Consider the following 27246-nt stretch of genomic DNA (forward strand, 5'->3'; position numbering starts at 1 on the left):
ACTTTGCTGTGTCTCCAGCTAGGAGACTCAGGCACAGCTGTAGCTGGTTCCTGGTTCCAGCACAGGGCTGTCACCTGAAGATGCTGGTACCCTTCTGCACACAAACCACAATGTGTGGGATGTAGTGTGGAGTTCATTGCACAATGAACACGTGCTGATAATCTTATAGAGGGAAAGCCTGCTTAAGAGTAAAGTTCTTCAATGTACAGTATGTGTTTTTTTAACCAGCTTCCTAAGCTAAGGCCATGAGTTATTCTCAATAGAATGCACAAACCAAATCACAAGAACTTCTTGGCAGCAAGGAGAAACAAAACAAGTGCATCATTTCTGGTAGAATCTGCATTATGCCATTTTAACTCTGGTGAAATTCAGTCTCATTTTTTACTAAATGTTAACAAATGTAAACTAGCTCTAAATAGGCTTAACTCCTTGAATAGATGAACTGCAGATTTAAACCCTGTGTGGACAGTTAGTTTTGTTAAACAATTAACACTGGTGTATTTCATCTTCATTTAGTGAAGTTCTAAGTTAAGTTAAATGAAAAGGAAATACATAAAACCTTATTCATGTAAGTTTAAAGAAATCATAGGCATTATAGTTAATATAAGTTTGTGTGGGCAAGGTTTTATGGATTCATAAAGGAGATTGCATTTGATCTGATTATATTGAATTAAAGATAAATTATAGTTAAACCTCTAGGGAGAAGAATGAGGATCATGGAGAGTTTTTAAAGTAGTTTTAATTAATTTTCTAAATATGTTTACTTTGCAGTTCATAGAAAATTGATATTCCTATAGCTTCCCTCAGTGAAACAAGCCTTCCTCAAGCTGTGATAAGTGCTTCTCAACATTTCAGTCTGTTGGAAATTTTATACCTTTAATAGTATGCACCAATTCATTTTTTTTCTTGCAATGCATAGCAATCCAGAACTTACCCTAAGGTAACAACACACAGTCAAGAATTTTAGCTCGCTCCGAGCTCAGCTGGGATAGATTCCCTGGGAGGCTTCCATGGAAGATGAAGGAACTTGTGAGTGCTGTCAGTTTTTCAAGGACATTCCTAGTTGCACAAAACCAGGTAAGGAAAATAGATGGAATAAAAGACTCCCTTGGCTTAAATGTGAGCTTTTGAGTCTGCAGAACTGAAAGAGAAGTGTACCAGAGATGGAAAACCCTTTGAGAACTACAAGGACATTGCCAGGGTGAGCAGATGCAGTTACAAAAGCAAAATCTTAGCTCAAATTGAAATTGGCTAGAGAGGTCAAAAAAACCCAAGAAAGGTTCTTTAGGTACATAAACAACTAACAGAAGGAAATACTGGCCCACTGATATGCAGCAGAGGTGAATTGGTCACCCATAGTGCTGAAAAGGCAGAGGTTCCCAGCACATTCTTCACCCCTGTCTTCACCTAGGGACACAGGTCCAGGGATCAAAACTCCAGGTTTATACAAACACTGTCACTGAAAGAAGAGCTTGTCTGTGAACTATCACAGGAGCCTGACCCCTACAAACTGTTGTTAAATGTCCAAGGGTTTTAAGAGAGCTGTCTGATGTCATTCCAAGGATGCTCTCCATAATCCTGCAGGGATGCTCTCCATAATCCTGGAGAAGTTGTGGATATCAGGGGATGTCCCAGAAGACTGGAAGAAGGCTTATGTCTCCCCATCTACAAGAAGGGCTTAAAGGAGGATCCAGGAAATTACAGGCCTGTCAGTTTTACTCCATTCCCTGGGAAAGTTAGGGAACAAATTCTCCTAGGGGCTATCACAAGTCAAATGAAGCACATGATTGGGAAATCCAGTAGGGAATTCACCAACGGCAAGTCATGCTTGGCAAACCTGCTCACCTTCTGACAACACAATGACCTGCTCAGTTGATTTGGGGTGAGCAGTGGACAATGTCTCCAAGGCTTCTGATATGTTTTATGAAGTTCTCCAAGGACAAGAATTTGCACCTGGGAAAATAGAATCCAGGAGTCCAGCATAGGTGAGGATGTGACTGGGTTGGGACAGGGGACCTGTGGCAAGGGACCTGAGGGTCCTGGTAGACTGCAAGCTCAGTATGAGTGACCAGAGGCTGCTGCTGCAGCAAAGAAAGCCAAGAAAGGCTGGACCAGGGTCCCTTCAACCTGGTACTGTGTGATACTAGGATCAAACTGAGATCTTACAGCCTAATTACAGGTAGTAGTTAATCAGCCCTACATAACTGGATGTCATTCACTGTGCATGACTGGTCTGCTTTTTATAGAACATACCTGAAAATATTCATCCTTATTAGAAATATGGTTCAATAAACAACTTAAAATAAGCTGTAACAGAATGAAAAATTTCCAGCCAGAAAAAATATGCATAGAAGAAAATTTCACACCCAAAATGGCAAAGTATTTCAAATGTTTCTGTTAAAACACTAAAAAAGATCAACACAAAAGTTTAATGATGTAGTCTCAAGCTTGCAGACACAGGAAGCATGCTACCATAAAATCAGGGGAAATAGATTAGCAATCTAGAGACCAGATGGTTAGTATTTACTTGCTGACATAACACCACCAAATGTTCCTAAATTTCTTTTTTAAATTTGTCTTTCGCATTACATTATCAGAATAGGAACTGATCTTGCAAACATATACATAAGGATTTCAATGTATTTATTCATTTTGGTAGTCCCATTTACTTTAGAACAGACAACTGTTCACAGAACCAGGCTGTCAGCTTAGGGTAAGTCTACAGACTTATTTGCCTACACCAAACTGGACAGGCTAAGTCTTTGGGGGGAAAAAAATAAATCCTGTATATGTGTTTTTGTTCTGGTTTTCTTCTTTGTAAAAGCAGTTTATGAAGGATATGATAAAAGACATTCCCCATCCATTAATCTATCTCCTGGGCTGGTGGATAACTGTTAAACTTGGCAGGGCCTGAAATAAACTGAAGTCTTAAAATGCTTCTCCAGTTTGAAGTCAAGGAGTAAAAAGAAAAAAAACCCCAACATTTGCAAACATTTTTACCCATCAAATTGTTAATACCAGCATGAGAAAATGCTGCTTAATTATAACAGGATCCTCCTACAAATTACTTAACCTCTCTCATCTGTGAAAAATATCCTTGATTCCAAATGTTTGTTCAGAGCCTTATTTTCCTCTGGTGGGAAAACCCATCACTCCTTGCTCTACACTGTTTGTAATTTGTTTAAGTTATCTGTAGGGACTCTCTATTCAAAATATACAGAATTTTACTAGTGTTAGCTTTTCATACTCAAGGTTTTCTCTTTCAACTTTATGTTTTTTCTTTTATTTTCACTTTCTAAAGTGTTGTGTTTCCACATCCCTGCCATTACTGGATTTTTTTGAAGGCATTTACATTGCCCCTTTGTCCAACATATTTTTTCCCATCTTTCATCAAAACCTTTTCAATTACTTGCATGTTTCTCAATGTCTCATTTTCTCATCTGCCTCCTCAGGTTCCTTTTCCTTTATTGTCACATCACTTACAAAGTCACCTGCCTCCAGGCAGTGTATTTCCTCCCCTCTTTAATTTTTCCATTTGCACCATCTGCGTGCGTATGTGTAACACAAGCACTTCATTTGGTGAAAGTGATATCAAATTGAGTTGACCCTGTTACTGCCCTGAAAATAAGAAATTTGTTTTCCTATGCTAGTTTCTTTGTTGATCACACTTCTAGAAGCCATGAGGGAGTTCCTTTAACGTCATAGTTAAAATTATAAACTCGGGTAACCCCTCATGTGCTCCCCTTGAATACTTATTATACTCAACTCCCTACTCATACAGACACAGAAGCAGTGTCTGTCTCTTTTGCAGAACCAGGAATTCTACCAAGAATTTTAATTCTAGGCAGGTCTTTCAAGTTACAATTTGTCTGAGTATCACAAATATTCAAATATCTGTACCTGCAGCTAACTGTCCCATACAGATGAAAAGGCTGTGACTACCTTAAACAAAAAAAATAATTCCCCCACAAAAAACACTCAACTTATTTTTTTCAGGTAAACATTAAGTCTTCACAGGAACAAAAGAAACAGCAGCAAAAAGAAACTCTGGGTAGGTGGGAAATTTTCAACTTGTCAAAAAGCATTAGAAAAGTTCTGACATACATGAAACTTGTCATATTTGTCTACAGCTTTTCTGTGTTCACTCTCTGGGCAAAAACAGGGCTAGAACACAGGTAATCTGCATGGATGGGAATAAAGCCTTTTGTTAAAGAGATGATGGTTTAAAGTTGAGCTTCTAAAGGTAACTACTAAAAGTGACATTTTATCTAGGAAAAAATCTCACAGCCACCAGAAAACATCATTTCCTTTAAAGCAGTTAGGCAAGACAAAGTTCAGAGTCTCATCTGGAATGCTGTGTATCATTCTAGTCACTCACCTTTAAAATGGATGAACTCAAAAGAGCAAAATTAGCAAGTCATCAAAATCCTACCTTATAAAAGAGTATTATCCATCAGAAGAAGGGTTACATCGGGCATGACCTCTGGCTCTCAAGAGTAAATGCTCCATAAAGCAGCAAAATCAGTGTCGATACAAGAAGAAATTTGTATGAATTAGTCAGGAATAATCATAGAAGCAATCTTATAAATTGCATTTACCTGTTTGCAATGCAGCTCTTCATATAATTCTGGGGACAAAACACCTAACTCAAATTAAGATACAGGTCCACACATTTACAAAAATTATTATATTACATGGTTCGTTGTGGTAGCAGGCAAGGAATGAGATTTTCTCCATTCTTGTGTTCCTACAGATCTGGAGCTGTAATAACATGGAAGGAGCAGGGTTACCTACTCTACTACAGCACAAAGTTCAGCTGTGCTGCCATTGTTATTGCTCATTAATTGGATTTAATTGCTATATGATTCAAGCAGATAGTCATAGTAAATACTATTAATTCCTGTGGAGTCAGGGGGGAATTTCATTATATCTTGCATAAACAAGTTAAAGTGTCAGGAAGCACTGAACATGTAGCCTACCTGAATCTGTGACAGACCTTCATTTGAAATGTGCACAACTATCTTTGCAGAATCAGAAAAGAAACTTTGCATTTTTCCAATCATGTAATCACTGTAGTAAAGGTGGGGTGAGGGACAGTTTGTTTATATTTCAGCAGCCACCATTTTCTCCAAGTTCAGTCTTCTACTACATTTTCCTTATCCTGTTATCATTCATTAAACTTTGTAGGAATGGGCCAAATTTAGATGTTTATTAATTCTTAATCTTCATACCTGGACGATCTTCTAAGAAATATTTCCACATATTATTCATTTGCTTGGTGAGTATAACCTTTATCCTGTTCAGCAAGCATAATTAGAGATTAATTTGTTGTGTCAGGATTTAAAATATTTTAGCTCACCTTTAGGCAACAACACATTAAATTATAAAGGAGAATGCAAACATCTTCAAAGACAAAGTTTCAAGAGGGGACATTATTCAATAGTGAGAATGGAAAATGGCCTGAGTTCCTTGTACTAATCCTTTAATTTCTATGCTGGAATCCAAGCTTTGCTCTTGCCTATACAGTAAAACAGGCAGAAATATGGGGTTTTTAAAAGAGAACACAAAAGGAAAAGGCATATAGGGAATTCTGCCGGCCAGTTTTCCAATGTAAGTGAAAGATGATTTAAATGTCAGGTTCCATGGAGGAGCCAAAGGTGAGCTGGTGCTCCATCTCAGCTCCCTGGTACAATCCTCCGTGCTGCGGCTCCCTCGTGTGGTGCATCCCTGTCCATCTGGGTATCTCTACCCTGCAATCAGCAGCTGGGAACCTCTCACTGCACTTAACATTCCCAGTATCCTTTGTGTCCCAAAGCATACCATCTGCCCAGCAATAAGGAGTAAGTTTCTTCTTTTTCTTTATTTCATTTGATAGACATTATATATATGTATATACACACAGTACAATACTTTTGTAATAGAGAATAAATGAAAATTTTCATTGCTGGTTGTTTGTAAAATCAACATATTCCAGTTAATAATGAAAAAAATTAAACGTTTAATATCAAAAGCAACTTCAAGTATCTTCTGTACATTTTAGTATTCAGTATATAGTAAGGTGGTTGGGGGGGTTTCTTTTTATATCAAAAATGTATTTGAATAGACTATTTTTACCTTCTTACTTTAGAGTACTATTCATATCAGGCATGGAGTTTAAAATTATGTATCTCATGGTCCCAACTAGTTCTTCAGAAGAACCATAGGTCACTTATAAAATCAGGCATATGTTTCAAAACAGGGTTTAATCATCAGGAAAGTCAAGGTGCAATAACCATGTTTAGAAATGCACTATTTCATTCTCCTAAAACAGATTAAGCTGCAGTCCTTGATGTGAAGCAATACACAACACCACTGTTTGCAAAACAATACCTGACTTAGGCATAAATAGTACTTCAGTTCCCCGAGCTATTTATCCCTTAACCTTTCTGTATAAAAATAATTCAACTTAGGCATATATTGCACTAATTTTATCATACTGGATAGCTCTCACCCTGCATTGTTTTCTTTGCTGAACTAGGATTACACTAGGGTTTTAATTTCCATGGAAAACCTGGGAATAGGGCAACAGACACACATATGGTGTGCAATAAATGGTTATCTATAATAGCAATAGTAATCTCAGAGGCATTCACAAAGGAAACTACACATTAGACTTGGAGATCATTTTCTCCAGTAGATTCATCATTCTCTCCTGTAACTGTAAGCTTTGAACTTGAATGATGTTCTGCTGATCCAGGATCCTGCGCACTTCTCTACAGGTTTCTTCCATAGCTCTACTCAACTTCTTTTGTTCTTCCAACATGGCTTCCATTAATTTTAGCTTCTTCTTTTGGAAACTGCAGTTTTGCATTTTTCTTTTTTTAACTGGTCTTTCTTCAGCTCTGAAATGTGAATATTTGTTAGAAATTAAACTCATATTTTTAAAAAGAAAGAATCAAAAATTCGATAGCATATTCTTGGCCAAGCTACAGCCTAGTCATATTTTTAACTCCTGTGTTCTCCAATAAATTCCCTCTCAAGTTTGTGCCAAAGCATAAGCATTTAAAGTTTTACATCCCATTGTTTTTAATAAGAATTTTCCCTGCAGAACACCAGGATTTTTTATTTTTTTTTAAAAATCTTGACTTGTCTTACACATTGAATTTATACACTGTACTGGAAGAGACATTGGGCTTATCTGGCCATTGAAACTCCAATTTTAAAGCTGCAATAACCATTCCAATCCAGAGAAAGTGCTGCATGGTTACATGTGGTGGTATCTTACAACTTGTTTTTTAAAGCATTGCATCAGTAAGGCTGGTCCCACGCCAGAATACGAGTCTCAGAATTTGCCCTTGTGCCAAGACACAGCAGTGGCACTGACCACTCTTTTTTTTATATTCAATCACAAAACATTAGAAACAACAGAAAAGCCTGAAAAGACAGAAAAATACCTGGGGGTGCTGGTGTACAGCAGCTGAGCATGAGCCAGGTGTGCCCAGGTGGCCAAGAAGGCCAATGGCACCTGGCCTGGATCAGCAATGGTGTGGCCAGCAGGACCAGGGCAGTGACTGTCACCCTGTACTCAGCACTGGTGAGGCCACACCTCCAGTCCTGTCTCCATTTTTGGGCCACTCATGACAAGAAAAACACTGAGGAGCTGCAGCTTGTGCAGAGAAGGGCAATGGACATCCTCATCTGAAATATGCAGAGCTGCCATGTGCAATTTGGGGAATACTTTGAGAATTTCCTCCATGCTTTGTCATGCTGGGTTTCTGGTTTGGAAGAGAGATAGACATGGCAATAAAGACAGTGTTCTCGAGGTGTAAAGGTCACATGGCTGTTCTGAATTGGGGTGACAGAGCAACACAGTCAAAACCAGCCCACGTGGCACACAAGTGAGAACACACACACACAGATCTGTGCCAGCCTGCAGCATAAGAAGGAATCATGCTAAAATGTAAAGAGAAAGAAAAGCAAGTAGAAGGCATCTGAGAAACCTCCAGCTAGAGCTGGATAACTTCTTTCCTAACTTAGAGACCATGTCTTCATTTACACTTTTTGTAACTCCAGACTGGAGTCCCCAACATCAAAGATATCTGATGATGTGTCTTGAAGTCCCTTGACATAAACAGCAATCTCAGTCGTGTTCTGCCAAATGCAGTATCCCTTCTAGGTGAAATGCAATAATGAGATAGTACAATTGTGACTAGTATGCCATGTCAACATGCTGCAGATTTTAAGACATCCTTGAATAAACATAACTTGAACTCTTGAGGAATGTGTTTTTAGTAATGTGAAGAAGGGTAATGGGGTGAGGTCACTCAGCTGTGGCAGATTTGTATCATAATTTGATTCATGTTCTCATCCTACTTGACAGGCTTTGTGCTGCAGTGACTGTGACATTCAGATCTGTCAGCAGGAGAGATAAACAATCCTTAGCACCTGAAAGGCTTAATGCAAATATAAGAAAAAGACAGAAGCCCCTTGACATTTAAGAGTGCAGTGACCCAAGAAAGGTGAGATACTATCTACTTTGGAAGGTATACAATAAACTCAGCTTTGAAGCATCTATATAGCACATTTGGGGCATCAAATAAATGTGAATAAAATAAATACATGCTGCTCTGCTCAAGCTGTGGGTCAAGCTTACTGCTGATCACTGAAATTATCACAGCCTCACAATCTTGTGAGAATGAGTCTTGGCTAACACTGAATTCTGTTTGTCTCCCTTAACTCTAACGGCCAGAATTACTTCAAATGTGATTCTCAAAGAGGCCAAGCAAGTGGAAAATATCTACAGCAGTCTAGGACAGTGCTGAATCTGTTACTCTGTTACTCTAAGGTTCCCATCACTGTACCACATCCACAAAGAGTGCATCCGTTGTGGTAGGCAGAGCAAGAAACTTTCTGAAATGGTGATGTTATTACAGCCAAAGTCACCTTTTGAATTTAAACTTTTCTTCACACAGGATTTCAATGTTGGAAACTTGATGAATCTCTGTTCTCTTCCCTCTACAGCGTTAGAAATTAACTGTGGTAAGACCTCTTGTTCTGAAACCAGTACGACCTCACTCCACAAGAGGGCTTGTGTGTTGTCAATGCAAGCACTAGTGAGAATGGTCCTTAATAAGGAATGAGAAAGGAAGTCTGAGGCTTGTCCATGGGGCTGAGATGCACTGAGTATTGTGTGTCTTTCTCGGTAACAGTAGCCACCATTTGGGTTTGAATTTCAACTGAGACCAAAAAAAAACAAACAAAAAATAAACAAACAAACAAGAAACAAGATGGAGTGATTTATATTGAAAGATCTAAAATAAGGCTTATTTTTAAGAGAAAATAATCTTTGAAGTGTTTTCCTAGAGTCTGTAAAGAATTTTACCTGATTTTTTTTTCAGTTAAATCCATCAAAGAACTGTAAGACATGAAACCATATATCCGAGACAGTAAGTGCCTTGCACAGCTCCAGAGAGAAAAGAGCAGGAAATCTGTAATCTGTCGACAGCATCTGCAGTCTGCTAATAACTAAAAAAGTACCCACTGAAGAGTGCTAGCTCAGAACTGTGTTTCAGCACAGAGAAGTGCTCCCAAAAGCAATGACATAAGGATTCTTCAAGGTCTCCCAAGTACTCTCTACATTTGTTGACAATAACAAACACAACATGGTTATTAGCCTTCATTGAAAAGAAATGAAGAAATACTTACTTCAGAAATTTTCAGAAAGCCCTAGCTTTGGTGATGCTCCCAGTCTCCTTTTCTCTCCACTGACTGATAGTGAAAGGGTTCTATGGTCACTCACAAGTTCACAGTAAGGACTTGGCACTTACAGTCCTCTCCTCTTGCAGAACAGCTACTGAAAGGGAGCTCTTGAGAAAGGCTCTACAAAAGAAGTCTCTAAAGAATCTAATTTACTAGCAAAGAGCACTTGCAACGTGAAACAATGCAAAATGTCCAGTGATGCCCATCCAGTGATGAGTTATTCGAATACTGAAGTGTTTCCTCAGAGACTGAGCCATCTTTCTTGAGATGTCCTGGGCAGCATGTCAGAAACCCCTCTCTGTCAATAATTTTTAATAACAAATTCAAGAGGGAAGCAAGGATAGGAATATGGGTTCAGCATCATGTAACCCAAGCAGAATCAGTATCCCCAAACAGTTCCAGCTGGGAGCATGTGTACTTTGCCAAAGTACAGGCACAAGATAAGCAGCGACTGATGATTGGTATAGCATCAGTCAGTTCCTGTTGCCCATTTTCCATGCTACATTCCTGGTCAGCCAACACCTCCGACAACAGGGGTGCAGCAGATCCTGACAGATCCACAAGCTGCTGAAGAAGCACCTCCCTCTTTGCCAAGCTTAGTCTCTGAAGGGAGATTTTGAGGAAAATCTCAGGAAAGAGAGGTCTAGGGAAGAAAGAACCTCAAATACAATCCACTGGTACTCTTCTGCTGGGCTTCCAGTGCCTACAAGAGATTGGCACTGGTATTCCTCTGACCACATGAGCAAAGTGTGGAAGAGCTCTGGCACTGGGACTGTATTCCAAACAGAGCCTCACAAAGCTGTTTCCCTGCTATGCTCTAAATCAGACAGGCAGGGTTCCAAAGAAGCAAACCAAGGGAAAGAAATTGTTCCATCTCACCTAGGGGACTGAGCAGAAATGACTGACTGTGTGTAATGGACATGAGAGGGAACAAAACAAAACCTCCAGATACAATCAGGCAACATATTAGGCAAGTCTCAAATGCTGTCTGCCTACCTAATACTAATTTAATTCATTGTTCAATTAAAACTTCCTTGATTGATTGCTTACACTTATCCAATACAGCTTGTTTCAGGGATGTGTGTGAATAATTAATGAAGCAGGAGTTGAATACAAAGAGTTCTCTATTTATCACAATGTATTATCTTCACAAAACCCTAACAACAATTCCTCATTTCTGACTACTTCATGGCAAACAGATCTCCTGTACCATCAGTTCTTGGAATTTATGGCTTTTAACACTTAAAAGCTGTTTCTCACTTGTTTGAGGTTTTTTTAGCTACATACAAATTCTGAGCAGACCTCCATAATCCATATCTTTATTAAAAATATTAACAATGGTCTGGATATAAACAATACTAATATTAGAGATTATATAAAGATCTTCAGAGCATAGGAACTGAGAATGAGGCAACCTGGATCCTCTGGTAAACTAGGCTCATTCAACCATTCAAATGCATTCAGGGATTAATGAGACTCATCCTTGAAGTAAAGCACAGAAAAGAACCACAAAAATGGCTTGGAGCCTGGGCAAAGCACCTTGCTAGGATAACAAGTCTACATAATAAGTTAAGAAGCACCACAAAATGCACATAGCCTAAAGCTCAAACTTCTTTGTAGATGATGCCCATTCAGATTTAAATAGCCGTAGCATAATTTTAGAAATAGTAACGTCTCTGCCAAAGATATTGTTTCCCAAATTAGCATCATCACCAAGTGTTAATGCACTTCTTTTAATCCCTATCTTGGCTAATTCATGTTACAATTCTTGCTTTTTCTTCTTGTGTAAACCTTCTATACCAAATTAATTAATCTACATTTAAAAATTTAAAAATACCGAAAACACTACAATCATGGCACACAACACACAACCACCTTGTCAGAAAGCAAAACATACTGAAAGGTTCTCCAATATACGGAAAAGAAAGGTAAGTGGAAGTAACATCTGAAAGTTTTATTCATTAAATTCATGTTAGAGACAAGGGGCTGGCTTAAACAAGGCTTTGCTTATCCACTAGAAAGAAGGGAAGAGTGAATTCTCCATCTTCTGAATTTATCAGGTCTAGACCAGACATTTAGTATTTCCCAGGGTCAAGCAAATCACAGAAACAAAGAAGAGGAGGACAGCAGAGACAGGGCTCCTGAGTGCACTTCTGAGGGAAGGATGGCACAGAACCCTCTCCACAACATTTCTGTGCTCCACATCAGAATGACCAAATTCAAACAATATCTAACAAGAAGTCAGACTAGATAACACAGTGGTTTTATTATGGTCCTTTAACCTATGAAAGTAACTCTTCACCCCCATTTTCAGTACAGTAGAAATGGCAGAACACTTGAAGTCTGAACTACATTCACAGCCTGTATAATCAGGTTCTGTCATTACTTAACTGTGAAAACAAAGACCGTAAATTAATCCACAGGGTGAAAAACCACTGTTTTCAATTAGATAAAAGGACATTTATAGTTGTGTCAGAAATTTGGATTTTAAAAGTTTAAGCTGCAGTACAAGACTCCACCACATTGCATTGTATTTTATGACCATAATAGAATAATTCTATTATTGTCAGATGTTTTGTACTGTATAACAGTGTTAGAAGCAGTGTTAGAACAGTACTGAGCAAATGGCAGGTGACCCTTTAAAGGGATTCCCAATGTTTTCCTCATCTACTTGAAACAAAAATTAGTATTATCTCATATTAATTGAAGTATCACAACCAGAAAAATTTGGGGTTTTTTATGAGGTCCCAAAGTCAAAGTTTTTCAAACATAATGCAAAGAAAACCAGTTTCAACTATTTTTAGCTTGACAATATGTACGTAGTGATTGAAGTACAAAACTTGACATTTTTCGCTATCATGAAAGTTAAACATTCAATTGAATTTTTTTTTAAAGCTGTAATTTATATAGCCAAGTAGCCTCCTGCTATGTTCAAAGATACAGTGGAAAACACAAAGCTGACACTCTAAAGCTGTGTTGGAGAGTTTAAAGGAATTACAGGACAGTTTTCAGAAGTTTAAAAGTTATTTTGTAAGAACTACTGTTTGAAAGTTTTTTTCTCTATCAATTGTTGCCATAACATTAGGATTTTCATTACTGAAGAAAAAAAATCCCATAATGTAAGTTGTAAAATATACAGCTGCAAAACATGTCTGTATTTTACATATAGACATGAGTGTGTATTTTTCAAAATGTGTATCAAAGTAATTGTTTTGCATAGTCATGAAGTAGAAAAAATAGGGAAATTGAGGACCTAAAACATTTTGATTGCAATTCCCAGAATTGTCTTAGTTTCTTGTTTGAATCTGTTGAATCAATTGTCTACTGTTCAGAGGCAAGGGCATTGATAAAATAGCCAAGGTGGACCCTAATTTTTTATGCTAATTCTTTTCTCTCTTGTTGGCTGTTTCAAAGTGTTTTTCAAATACAGGATGATGCACTAATTGCTTAAGCTGAAAATTGCTTCCTCAGTTCATAATTTTCCATTAGTAACTCTAAAAGAATTAACTTCCTTGTCTAACCATGGCAGCTCTAAGTGATTTTAACCCATGTAGTATCATTAGCAAGCACTGCATTTTCTTCTGGCAAAGAAAGGGTTCCCTACTCTGCTCTCATTCATCAGCCTAAATTAAACAGGTCAAAGCTGGACAAGCTTTTCAAACCCCCTATGACTATTGGAATTACACTTTTTCTCTTTCCAGACATGCTCCACTATCACAAGTGGTTTCTAATTTTTAACCCAATCACAATGCTCACCTGAATATTACACTGATCTCTCATGTGGTATCTACTGCTCAACTCCTTTGTTTTTTAAATGGGGAACTGCATTTTAACTTGTGACTGTGTAACTACCTTGCTGTTAAGTGATATGCACAATGTTCTATTGCACAAAATTCTTTCATGGTGGAGACTACAAGGGCATGGCTGAACTCCAATGTTGTGGAGGTCCTACCACCCTGAGAGCTGCCCTGCCCTTCCCTCCAGCTCCCAGATCCTCCTGAGCCCCAGAACAGCCACTCCCTGCAGGGAACAGCAGCACCACAAGGGCTCAGTGGCATTACCTGCCCCAGTCCTGCAGCAGCTGAAAGCCAGCCTGTGCCACCACAGGCTAGATGTAAATGAGCTGCAGTTTCTAAATTTAGCCAAGTAAAGTTAAAATACTTTTTACTAAAACAGGTTAGGTTATTTCCTTGGATCAAATTTTAAAAAATAAACCAGTAAACCTGAAGCTGGCTAAAATGGATCATAGCCTAAATTTTCCAGAGTTATGATTTAGTTACTGACTTAAGTCAACTTTAGCTGTAAATGAAAGCATCTATGAGTGGGGGTGCACCTGCAAACTGTGGGCACAGCAAATGTGGGTTTGGGGTTGATTTACTTGATCTCTGTGAGGGCTGTCTATGTTCTGCAGTGAAACCTGGTGTGGTGGCCTCTGATCTCTTATGGTACAAAAATCCGTGTTGTCCTGGAGTTGTCCCTAAGCTAAAAAAACTTAACATCCAACATTTTTTAAAGCCTGATGTTATCAAGTACTGGAGTGAATAAACTCCACAACGTCTGAGGAAATGTGACCTTCTAATTAAATATTAAATAATATTATTGTAAATCCAATTGGGAATAAAGTTATTGCATCTGAAATGTGACTGTGGAGTTCTCAAATCTCGAAGTGAGTTTCTGTATCAGGAGTATCAACTACTTACAATAAACTAGGATTTTAAAAAAATTGTTGCTTATGAACAACAACAAAAAATAGGTTGCTATAGTTCAAGTTATGCACCCTAACAAATATTCATTGCCAAAAAAAGGAAAAAGTTTTTAAAAACAATCAGCTATTCAAGGACTATTTGCTTGAATGATTGAATGAATTTACCTTCGTTTTATTCATCCAAGAGTGGGTCTGGAAGCAATAATTCAAACTTGCTCGATTGGTTCTTCTTCCAGCTCAACATCTTTACAGTTGCATGACTGACAGGTAATTTTACTGTTACAGTTAAAGCCTCACAGACTCATGATAAAGATCTCTAAGATCAACTTTTTTCCTGCCAGAAAACTGTAATCAACTCTTATTTCACACCACTCTGGATGAAAAATGAAACTAGTAAAGTCTAAAATTTGTATCAAGAATACAACCCTGCCTTATGTTAAAATCCTGCCTTCCAGGGAACTCCAATCGTATCCAAAAAAAAAAGGAATCAAATGTTTACATCTCAAACTAGCATTTACTTTGAAAATAATTACATTCTCAATTGTATTTAAAATGTTACAATGTACTTTCAAACTGCATGGGCAGCTTTTCAGCGTCCACAGAAATATTTATTTTGCATCTTTTCACTATTTAAATAATAACTGAAGCCAGAGAAATTTCATACTCATATCAAGAGCAAAACTAGAGCAAGCCAAAAAATCATCTAAGCAGTATGTTATATCTCTGATTGCACCACAGGACTCCCTTGAACATGCCTGTACTCCTTTTATGAACACTCTCCCTGATGTGAGCCGTGACATGCATGCTGAGTTTTGGCAATAATATACAACTTTTTGCCCAGTTCTCCTACTCCCTTCCAATCTTTCATAAAGGAATAAAGAAAATGCCCTAATTCAGCAAAGTGGCTGAGATTGGGGAACAGATCTCATTTGTGATTTACAGAAAAAATACAAGAGCTGTTAGAGAAAAAATGTGTGAGGGTGTTCCCTCTACACAGCAAATTCAGTTCATTCTGCAAAATACTAAAAAGAGGGGAAAATAGATGCTACCTCAGCTTGTAAGAAAGCAAGCTTGATGAGCTCTCTGAATGTTCATCTTCAAAGCATTCTTCCCTTCCTTCATATGTAAACTGGTTATATGGCAAATACAGAGGTGTAGACTTAGCTGATGGAGACTGTGAGGCCTCTGTCTGTGATGTAGAAGGACCTGGTTGCTGATTTTCATGCATTTTCACATCGCTGTGGTCTGTCACTTTGGATAAGATCCTATCAATGGTTTTGTAGTAAGGCCAGTCAGGTGCCACAGTTTCACTGTCAGTCATGCATTTTAATTTCCTGGAAGAAAAGGCACACAACATTAAAGCTTGTTTTCCTACAAAAAGTACTTTTCATACAAATCTATCTCTAAACATTTGTTCTGGTCACATTTAGGAGTCAAACTGAATGAGCCACTTTTCTTTAACTTCCAGTGAAGCCTTTCAGGTTCTTTTCCTAGGTTTGACCTGTTATAAAAAGTTGCATGTAAACCCCAAATGAAATTCAATACAAATAAAGAACCATACAACTTCTAATGGAAACAGGACTGTGTTGGTGGTTGAATAATTTTCTTCCCCTTAAAGAATACCCAACTAACCAATCTGACAGCAGTCCCTGACAGCTGGACTAGGCAGCACACCACAGCCTTTACTAAACAACTAAGGGCAGCCCTGCACTTCCATGCTTTGAAGAATGAATATTTATTTTCTATAATGAATACAAGTGGCTCTCAACATAATACATATCCTTTTTCTAATATTGCCTAAAAGCCCAGAAATGCCTTGGTAAATATGCCCGTAACAACCATGAGATACAGACGTCTGTTCATTTGTTACAGAATAAAGATCAGGGTAGGCAAAAGTACAGAGTTTCATTAATTTACAAAAAAACCCAAAAAACAAACAATCACAACTAAAACAGTTAATAATGCATTAGAAACAGCATGCACAAAAACATTACAATTACATTACAGTGGACTATTAGCCATGATCTTGTCTTTCACATGTTTTATTATGAGATTTATTATTCAGTCCTCAGACAAGTTTGCTGCTATCCCAGTAGTTATCCAGTGCTATTTTATTTTCTTTTACTTAGAAATATAAAACTGAGGTATATAGTTGTAGTATACATCTCTAAGAAATTCCAGAGCCCAGCTAGAGTCCTGAACTTTCTTTCCATTTGCCTCTCCCAGTTCGGATCTTGTTACTCTAAATCAACATGCAGGAAGGGAATACAACAGGAAAGGCAAGAACAATAACAAATGCCCCATTTTCATAAACCAGATTTCATTCAAATTAACAAAAAGCTGAACCAAATCTGATTCTCAAAGGTAGAAGTTTGCATTTTTAGAAAAAAGAAAACAAAAGGGGATAAAAACTACTCCTGGACACCTGGCCCACCCTTTTTTTCTTGAAGCTTTACAGGTTTTTCCTTCTCACAATCCATCCTGCCCACACCAGTCCTGCAAGGGGTAGAATTAAATAACATGTAAACATTTAAAAAATGGTGCCAAACTTAAAAGTGAGAACTTGAAGTTCTTCCTTTTAAACCACTGTCAGCCTAGAGTAAGGGGAAATCCACTAGTGAGAAAAGAAGGCAGTAAGATTTGCTTAGATTTTAAAGCCATTTAAGGATTCTTTTTTCCTTGTCCTTGCAAGGTCTGATGAGCTTTTCCAGCTATTTAGAAATGCACATCATAGTCCTGCAAAGCAAAGCCTCACAGCCATCCATACTTTTATGCCCTCTATGCATTCAAAATTTTAATTTCATACATATTTCACAACCTACTGCTGCAATTTCATAGTCAGAGAATATTGAGCACAGCCTGAAAATACATGCATATCCAGCCAGCACAGACAGAAAATAGCTAAACACAGGCCTGACAACAACCATCAATTAATATTGATTATTTTTAGTTCAATTGTTGAGGCTGTTTGCATGAAAAACATATCAATTATGCCACTGTAAGCTAGTAGCCAAGCCTACATGCCACATTTGATTGCCTGTGTTGAAAATCCCAAAGTGTTCAAGCTCTGGGGTTTAAAGTGAATTGCAATTATGCAGTGCATCCACTGTGGTCAGTCATCCCCACGGGTGAGATGGCAAAAGCCAGGAGTGACCACAGCTCAGCCAGGCCACTGCCAAGTCCAGCAGCTGCATTCACACTCCCTGGGACATGGCTTGAGCCTTTAGGCTGCAAATCAGAAAGGGCAGGATAAGCTTAGAGCTGGCACTCTGCTGGCTGCTCTGAGAACTTGTATTCAGCCTAAAGTCAGACAGGAGCCCCAAGCCCCATCAGCAGAGCTGCTGCCCAGCCAGGCCACCCCTGCCTGCCCCAGCATTTGGCCATCCCAGGAGCAGGACATTGCATTTGTCCTTGTTGGATTTGATGGCGTCCATGTCAGCCTGTTTCTCTGTCTAGGTCCCTGTGTGTGGCAGTCCTGCCCTCACTGCAGTTCCCAGCTTGGCATCATCTGCAGAATACTGAACATGGGCTCCACCTTTGGATTGTTGATATTAAACAGGGCATGTCCCAGTAAAAAACACCTGCAGTCCTCACTGGGAATGAGCCTCTAGGCAGAATACAAACCATTAACAACTACTCTGGGCCCAGAGATCCAGATAGTTTTCTAGCCAGGTGGTAGTCCTTCCATCTGAAGGATAACATCCCAGCTTGGATACAAGGATGTTCTTGGAGACTGTGTCAAAAGGGTTGGTACTGTCAAGCTAGACAATAAAATAAAATAAATAAATAACTTTTTAAAAGGCTCTATGCTCATCCACAGATCTAGTCTTTTTCAAAAGAAAGCAAGCAGGCCAGTCAGATGTGATTCTGTGCTGGTAAATCCATTCTGACTATTCCCAGTCACCACCTTCTCCTTTATGTGACTGAAAACTGCTTCCAAAACTTCTTGCTCAATGATCTTCTAAAGAGTTGAAAAGAAGAGCTCTTAATTCCTGTTCCTGCCTTTCTGAAGATTCAACAGCCTTTTTCTGGTCCCTAGAGACTTCCCTCAATCTTCACAAACTTTCAGAGATGATTCCTGACTCAGTTCTTCTCTACTGCTGGTATTTCTGATAATTCTGCTGCAGGCACACCCGACTGAGACATCTGGGCAGTGAAGGCTGAAATAAAGACACCAAGTATCCCCAGCCACATTACTTGCATCTGCTTTCATTAAATCACCTCCCCCTGCGGTGATTTTTGGGTGAGCCAGGTATAACTACAGTCTGGGGGATGAAGAGATCCAGGGCAGTCCTACAGAAAAGGAGCTGGGGGTGCTGGTCAGTGAGAGGCTGGACATGAGCCAGCAATGTGCTCACAGCCCACAAAGCCAACCACTCTCCTGGGCTGCAGCAGAAGCAGCATGGCCAGCAGGTTGAGGCAGGGGATTCTTCCTCTCTGCTCTCCTGAGATCCCACCTGGATGGCTACAAAAATACTCAGAGGGCAGGAGCAGCTCTGCCATGGAGACAGGCTGAGAGAGTCAGGATTGTTCAGCCTGGAGAAGAGAAGGCTCTGGAAGACCTTACTGTAGGTTCAGACTGGATATAAGGAAGAAATTTTTAGTAAGAGTGGTGAGCCACTGAAACAGGCTGTCCCTGTGATGGAAGCTGTGGATGCTGCATCCTGGCAGTGTTCAAAGCCAATTTGGATGGGGTTTTGAGCAGTCTGGTTTAGGGAAGGTGCCCCTGTCCATGGGAGGGGGTTGGAAAGAGATGGTCTTTAAAGGTCCCTTCCAACCTGAACCATTCTATGATTCAGTGGAAAGTTTCCAGGAATAGATATTTTGCCTGAGTAGGTCAGTACCTTTTTGTTGTTTGAGCTCAGCTGTGTACCCTGAACCCCCTTTTTTACAGAATTGTGACAATTTTGAAGGAAGAGCTGTTATTGTGTGCTCACAGAGCTGTAGAATTGCAGTAATATAAACGCAGGTATTTCTCTGGCTCTCAATGCATTGAATGAATACTAATGCTACTTCTGACTGCTTACCATAGCTCTGAGCTAAATAAAAGGGATCACTACCAGAAGGTAGACAAGAGAACTCTGTTAGCTTAAAAGCAGCACTAGCAGCAATCATCTACCTGTATGGAGTCTGGCTCAAACACACTGAAAAAAAGGATAAAACAGGGGAAGGGATGAGAAGATAAGTGGAAAGGGAGTGTCAGTCCTGTGGAAGAGCAGTAGAAATGCTGCAGATGGAGGTAAATAGGGAGAACATTCACTGCAATAGTATTGATGGTTCAGCTTTCTGGTTAACACAAACCAAATAGCTACTTTCATAATACTAATATCAGGTTCCAGGATTTACTGACTTTTAAATATTTTTTCTACAACTGGCAAAAGTCCAGAAAACCTCATGAGACAGCTGAGAGCTTTTGCCTGCATTGAAGTAAATGCAAGCCTGGAGAATTTGGAGTCTAAAGCAGAGATGAATTTACTGCCCTCAGTCATTGGTGTTACTCCTCACAGCAATCTTGGTCACTTCCAAGAGATAGAGCTGGGGTTTTGTTTTAATGGAACATGAGGATGTTAAAAGAAACAGGACACTACAAAGGCTGGAATGCAATAGTCCAGAAACGAGAGAGCAAGATGAGCCATACATTAACACTTTGAAATTGGTCACATCACTGCCTGAGTGAGCAAACCCGGCAGGAAAAATGAGGTAAGGAACAGAGGTAAGCGAGAAAGTCAGCAGAGCTTGAAAAATAAATTCACACCGAGTTTATCTAGACCTGTTGCTGTTTCATGAGGCTCTATTAAAATCCAGCTGAGAGCAGAGGCAACTGAGAGCTCTCCAAAAACTCAGGGATCAAAGTCAAATTTCCAGTGGACAAATACCCAGACCATGCCAACTGAGTTAATTTGAAAGGTGATTGCTTGTCTTATTCCAGAGAAGTGAATAAATTAATAGACTTTGAGATCCCACTGCCAAAATGCTCCACTGAATAAACTGAGACAACTGTTGAGTTATTTGTGCTGCCATTGGCCTTTTTTCAGACTTTATTCTCTGTGCCTATTAATCCACCTTCTAAAATAAAACTATCACAATATTATGTTCTAAAGAGGTTTTTTTTTCTTAAATCATTATTTAGTCAGCAAAAAGCAAGCAATCTATAATTTGCTTCATTTTTTTGGACTTTGCTCAAAGCAGTATTGCCCTTTTTTTATTATTATTGCAGCATTTGATACTACTAGCCTTAAGGAATGGATACAAGATCCATCTCCTGGGGTTTCTAGGAAAAGCTTTCAAAATAAATAATAAATAGCAACTGTTTATGAACCAATGAATGGTGAGGAAAAGAAAGATGATGAAAGTACAATACTGAGTTGTGCATCTGCTATAAATTATTGAAATTAAAGAGAAAGATAGTAAAATATTCAAATTCAACTTTTTGCAGTAATTTGGCTGCACTCATATTTTATCATTTGCTGTAACAGAGGTCAAATTTTCCAGTTGCATAATGTCAAAGAGTATAGCAACGGATTACACAAGCAAAAATGTTTAATTGCTATCATGTACACATGAAAATAAAAAATTAGACTACTCTTTCATTCAAATCATGAGACTGATTCAAATTTACCAATCATTAACATTAATTGACTGTGATTCAAATCAAAGAGCAACAGCTGCATCCTGTTTTCTAGGCTTTGGGAAGGGTGATGTTTTTGAAAATAATAAATTTGCATTCACACAGTTCTTATTTTTAAACATCAGAAGGAATCAGTCAAAACTGTGGACCAGTGTGCAAGCTGTGCAAACCCTGCTTCCTTTTGCTAAGGCAGTGTGTATTGTGTCAGTGGCAACGTTACAGCAGCAGTCACAGAGCACTGTGACACAGTGAGATCAGCACGTTAGCAGTGACAGGACAGTGCTTTCTTTGAGAAGGAATAATTACAGGTTCACATGAACTGATAGCCCTGAGCAGGCTGCACAACACAAAGAACTGGGCACATACTCTGAGGGATGCTAAACCTCAAGAGCTGGCATGTTAATCTCAGGAAAACTTTTGATGACCAGCACATTTGAAAGCTTAACTTTGAATTCCAGGAGCTTGCCTCAGCCCTTCCTTCTTCCAGGATGGATAAATGGGGAGGTTCATGCAGCTCACCACACAGGTATCTTTGAAGTGGAGCATTAAAAACCTGGTGGCTGATCTATCCACAGCAGATATTTCACATTTTACAGCAATCCCTAAAAGCAGAACTTTACTCAAATACAGGTGCAGAAAGAATTTTCCTTCCACCTATGGTGCTGTGCAGAATTTTCCACCCAGTCAATTTCCATGGTAGATGAAATGGTCCCTTAATATACTGAGACTCCAGTAAGAATTACTTCAGGTCATGGTATATTTTTCCCTGATTAGTTTCCTCCAAATGCACTTGCACTACAATAATGCAGAGGAATACAGGAACCACTGCCAGATCAGTCCATCGTCTCAGTCTCTTCTGACAAAGGTCAGTGCTGAATACTTGAAGAATTTGACAGACAGCTTTTGAGGGCACATTCACCCATAAAAACACATGATTTTTTTCCATCAATAGCCAGTAATATTCTGGAACCTGCTGTCTTTCATAACTCTACCTAATTGGAAGACAAACAACATCTGTTTTTTTATTTAATAGATCTAATCTTTAGTAAAAATAATAATAATAATAATAATAATAAAATAACCTGCTGCTCTCTTAGTGTCAATGATTTTCAGTCAATGAGTTCCATGTGCTTATTATGCAGTGCAATACAGATTTATATGACTTTAACTAGTTTTACATTTCTTGCCTTGCAATTCTTATAAATAACTTCTTGTATTACGGCAAAAAAATATCTGCTTTACATTCTGAAAAATAGTGCATATTTTATGCACCTCTAAATCTCCTTTAGCATTCACAAACTTTTCACTTCTCTTAATAAAGAAAGCTTTCCACATCTCAGCCTAACTGTTCCCTAAACATCTTCTCATTCTCTTGTCACCTTGCTGAAATATAGGGCAGGCAGAAATAAACACAAGAATTCAAGGAGGAAATAATGAGATAAAATAGATTTCTGTTTGGCATTTTAACACCTGAATAAAGTTTTCACCTCAGATGTGGAGGAATGAGATATGATCACGCTAGAATTGCTTATGTGAGAGATGCTCATGCACACTGAGCTACACCTGAAGTAACTTTACCTGGCAGCACAAGATCCCACATGGGATCCAAACACACCCAGAACAGGGTGAATACCTGGGGTGGGAGCCCCTTCTGAGCCTCCTGCCTCTGCACACACCCGTGTAGGCTGCCCTTGCTGCAGACTGCAATAATTATTGGCCAAAGAACACTCCTTCCCTTCTTACACATATGTTTGTCTGACTTGGACACCTTCTACTCATAATGAATGGCTTGCACTAAGCAGAATAAAGAAAACAATATTTACTGAACTGCCTCTTAGAATGCCATGGGATCCTCAAATTGGAGAGCACTGTTATAAACATGTTCACTGCTTTCTATTTCAGAACCTTATGTGTTTCCGATCATCAATATCTGTTTCAACAGATGTCCCAGGCTAAGACATGCCAGTGACAGCACTTTTAAAACTGAACTTTGTTAAAAAGACTAGTAGAAGTATTCAAGAAGTATTTTCCTTTCATGGAAAAAATACATATATATGTATTCATCCATATATGTATGTGCAGTAATTTGTAGGACAGGGGTTTTATCTTCCTTTATTAAATTGTGATGCATAGCTAAATAATATGATCTAATTAAATGTTTTAATGCAGTTTATTTCTGACTGTTAAAGGAGGAGCAGCGGCCACTCCACCTCTGCAGAACTGTTCAAAGTTGCCTAAAGAAGAACAGGATCCTGAAGTGGGGCAAGAAATATGCTCCTAGGTGCAGAACACCCTCCTCACTCCTGCTGCTGGTGCTATGCTACACTCACTAACCCAAGGTAATCATTACAAAATACTATCTCAAAATAGAGCACTTTCCCACTCTCAGGATCTTCTTTTCCAGTTTGTGCCACAGTGCAGATGATGCTCAGAATTACAGTGATGTAAAGCATCTTCCTCCAGTGTCCTGCAGGCACCCAAACGCAGATTAAAACTCGGCTGCCTCACAGCAAAGCCAGCAGTCAGTGGCCACTCACATCATTTACAGTTTCACCACAACCTTCCCTATCCTCACACACCACCAAAAAGTACCCAGAAAACTAGAAATTGTAACAGCTTCTGCTTGTCCCTGTTCTCCACACCACCTTACCTTGACAGCAATGTGTGAACAAACAATAAGAAAATGCATTTTATATTCCAGAGCACAAAATGAAACAGCTCTGTGACAACACAAGGCAGTTTTTAACTCTCCTAAATTAGCATCTCAATCAATAAGCATGCACTGCAAAATAGAAAAACAGATTGACAGCATGCAACAGAAGCAATCAGAGAAGTTCACAGAAATGGAAGGATATTTCTTAAAAGTGCAGTTCCTCACACAGTGCATGTATGCGAGTGATTTTATTTCTTCCCTTCCCCCAGTGCAACTTTAAAGTAAAAACATTAATTAGGGAAAAAATGAGACTCTCTGATTGATGACAACACTGTAAATTTAGAACAAAGGCTGACAGAAATAACCTATTCCACTTGGCAATTACGGCACTTAACTATCGCGCAGTGTTGCTGCTACAGACACCTGTAAAATCTCAGAGCTGCAATTCCCAGCAGGGAGGACTGCAGATTTAGCAGACTAAGCAAAAGCCTGGTAGCCAGCAACTCCCGACTCCTAAATCTGCATCCAAGTGGGAATTGCTGGGTGATGCTGGATAAAAATTTTTCTCACTTCCAGCTTTCTCATCTGTGGTCTGGGTGAAGAAAACTGTAAGGATTGCAGCAGGGTTGGTAAAACATTGTGGAGACGTTAGCATTTGCCACAAAATATCAGGTTTAATATTATGGCAAATGATGTTAAACATCATGCTTGTGGATCGTAGAAATGTAGAAGGACATTCAAAGTTAAGGGGTTTATAGGATTTTCCTTAGTTTCCTATTTGAAGAGCAGCCTTTGCATTAAATACAGTAAGGGTGCCTTACAGAAAAGCGAGCAGTTTTAACATGGTTGCCTGCTGTAATAACCTTTTTTATTATTAATATGAGCTTTGAGGAGAGATTAAATAAAAGAGTCACATATTTGATTTTCTTGCATTACAAGCACCTAGCTCAAATCACCACTCAGGACTTCCAGTATGAGGCAGTTTGTGCTTCATAGAGATAAGAATTAAAAAAAAAAAAAAAAAAAGAGAGAGAGAGAAAAAGAAAAAAAGAAAATGGAAATATTTCTGTTAAGTTCTAATTATTTTTCTCCCTGCGAACAACAAATTCACAAATGCCTCACATTTTCTGAAGCCAACTTCCCCTCCTGACTGCTTGCCTGTTCTTTATCATCCCCTCATAGACACCTCCGCCCTCCCCCCGGCTCCTTTGGAGCAGTATTGACGGTGCACATTGATTCTCTCTGCAGATATAATAGTTCTTTCACTGCTGCTGCTCATAATTATAGCAAAGTGTGTCACTCAGTAATAAGACATTCAATTTTTCTTGGCCCCGTGAAGTGTAACCCTTCAACTCACGAGACCAAAATCGAGGAGCATCAGCCCCCCCAAACATTATTCTGTTCTAGTTTTCTTCTTTTTTTTTTTTTTTTTTTTTTTTTTTTTAAGTTTGCCTTGCAATTCCGATCCTCAGTGGCCACTTGAAACTGCAGGAGTTTCACTGCAAGGAATTGGCTGCCAAGCTAACACAATCAGTCCCCTCAGCAAAGAGCAAAAAAAAAAAAAAAAAAAAAAATCTCTTTTCCCCATTAAATACATTTCCATCCCTCTGCATCATAACAACACCAGTTAATTTTAAAGAAACAAAGTTGTCCCAGAGTTTGACATGAAATCGGGGGAACAAATTAACAATGACGTAACAGCATTGGCAAGAGAGAATTTTAAAAGCGATATGAACAATCTTTAATCTTTTATCGACAGATTTCCTCTAGGAGACTTCTTTCTGAAAGGCAAAAATCACTGCGCCGTCCCTGCTAAAATCTCTTAAAATAAAAAGAATTAACTGAAGCTTACCTGTACTGGAATGTCATATTTGTAATTTTTATCTTTATTTCCTCTCCGTGGCGAATTTCTCCAGTCATTTCAAAGAGTTTGTTAGCCATTTTCTCATAAACTTTGGCATTCCTTTTAGTTTGTTTCAGCTCATCAAAAAATTCTTCCCAAACCAGCATTAAACCTCTCATTTCTGCATCAGTCCAGTTTCTGGCCCTCCTGTGTTTCTCAGTCTGAGAAGAGACAATGTAACTGGGAATTTCTGCTGCAGCCATTGCTGACTGACCTAAAAGGGTTTTAAAAGAGGACACTTAATATAGATTGAGTTTTTAGTTTAGGTTTTTTGTAGTGCAAGACATGCATATGTGGATAAAGAATTTGAATGACAACAGAACATATGAAACCTTTTTGCAACAGCTTGAAGCTTGAGTGCACAAAATGGGGCCTACATCTGACAGGCAGGAATTTAGTTAAAAGCTTTTAAACAGAGAAACGTCATTTTGATGTCACGTTTCCATAGCAACAGAGCAACTGCATAAGCTACAACAACAAAAACCTTTTAACTGAAAGCCAAAGAATCAGGACAAAGTTGACAGGCCATCAATATTAAAGCTTTTAAACACTTTAGGTTTAACAAAAAAAAAAAAGATCTATGCAGCCTTTGAGAAGCTACTTTTAAGTTTCTACTTCTTTTTTAGCTTTCCCTTACCTTTTAGGCAGACAATCTGCTAGCAGGGGGTCATGGTCGCCTGAACGAGCTTTTAAGTTGTGCCTTGACAGACTCTCTAGGAGGTTGCAAGGACTGAGGCCATGTACACAAAAAAAAAAAAAAAAAAAAAAAAAAGCTTTTTTTTTTTTGCAAAGATATTCTGCAAAAAGATTCAGCCAGCTTTATAAAAACTATACATCTCTAAGCTAATAAATGTTTAAGCAGGCAGGCTCATTAAAAAGGAGCCTGCATCTGGGCTTTAGAACATGCAAAAATAGTATTTAAGTGTTTATATAGAGAGAAATATATACAAAATTTCAATATAAAGCCACTTTTTTTTTCCCCGAGATGTTTTGCTGCTGATAAGCACACACTGCAGTCCTGTCAGTATGAATTTGCCTTTGTAGGTATGTATTACTGTATGTGTATTTTGTATTCCTAGTAATTTAGATGCTATTTATGCAGCCTGTGTTCTGCCTTAGGACTGCAGCAGAAGCATTTCACCTGCTTTATGGGCAACCTAAAAGGATTATTCAACGAGTTAAAAAAAGGCTGTGAGATGCTTAGAACTGTGAATAAATTGCTTTGCTGTAAAACAAGCATTTTGAGCTGGTTTTTATATAGGGCTAAATTGTGCCAGCAGTTATATCAGAGAAGCAGGGCTTATTCATTGTATGAAACACTGCAATACAAGCACTGGGCCAAATCCTGCCCCACTTACACTCCTGCAATCTGACAATAATCTTCTACAAAAGAGTGAGATGCAGGAACTGCATTTATTCCAGCAGTACGACCAGCTAAATAGGAAGATGTTCATTTCCTACAGTCCCAATAGAATTGTGTTATGTAAAATATAAATAAATAATCCACGGACCTTTCTTATTATTATTTTTCTGTTTCAGCATACAACAGCAATAACGACCTCACTGCAGGGCATTTCCTGAAGATTAATGGCAGGCAGGGGTTAATGGCCCGAGGCTCA

The 27246-nt window shown here is 38.7% G+C and overlaps 1 protein-coding gene across 2 annotated transcripts; it reads right to left on the reverse strand.

Annotated features, from left to right (window-relative positions):
• Nucleotides 1–5844: 5844 nt before the first annotated feature.
• MSANTD1 (Myb/SANT DNA binding domain containing 1) lies at nt 5845–26357 on the reverse strand. Of its 2 annotated transcripts, none has more exons than XM_033061358.1 (4): nt 26265–26357; nt 25577–25841; nt 15493–15777; nt 5845–6881 (listed from the first exon to the last, which is right to left on the reverse strand). In XM_033061358.1, exons 2-4 carry the CDS (start codon nt 25828–25830, stop codon nt 6641–6643), a joined length of 780 nt encoding a protein of 259 aa, XP_032917249.1. In that variant the 5' UTR covers nt 25831–25841; nt 26265–26357; the 3' UTR covers nt 5845–6640. The 2 variants fall into 2 exon arrangements, with proteins under 2 accessions (XP_032917249.1, XP_032917248.1); XM_033061357.1 differs by lacking the exon at nt 26265–26357 and adding an exon at nt 25960–26031.
• Nucleotides 26358–27246: the final 889 nt, after the last annotated feature.

Source organism: Catharus ustulatus, chromosome 5 (genome assembly GCF_009819885.2).
Source record: "Catharus ustulatus isolate bCatUst1 chromosome 5, bCatUst1.pri.v2, whole genome shotgun sequence".
Lineage (NCBI taxonomy): Eukaryota > Metazoa > Chordata > Aves > Passeriformes > Turdidae > Catharus > Catharus ustulatus.

What these genes read in the sequence shown, in the direction of transcription:
- MSANTD1 (XM_033061358.1), bottom strand. Translation starts at nt 25,830, where the DNA reads ATGGCTGCAGCAGAAATTCCCAGTTACATTGTCTCTTCTCAGACTGAG. An exon ending in AATATGACATTCCAGTACAG is followed by an intron (nt 15,778 to 25,576) that starts GTAAGCTTCAGT and finishes CTTTTCTTCCAG; the next exon opens with GAAATTAAAATGCATGACTG. An exon ending in TTGCTTTCTTACAAGCTGAG is followed by an intron (nt 6,882 to 15,492) that starts GTAGCATCTATT and finishes TTCACATTTCAG; the next exon opens with AGCTGAAGAAAGACCAGTTA.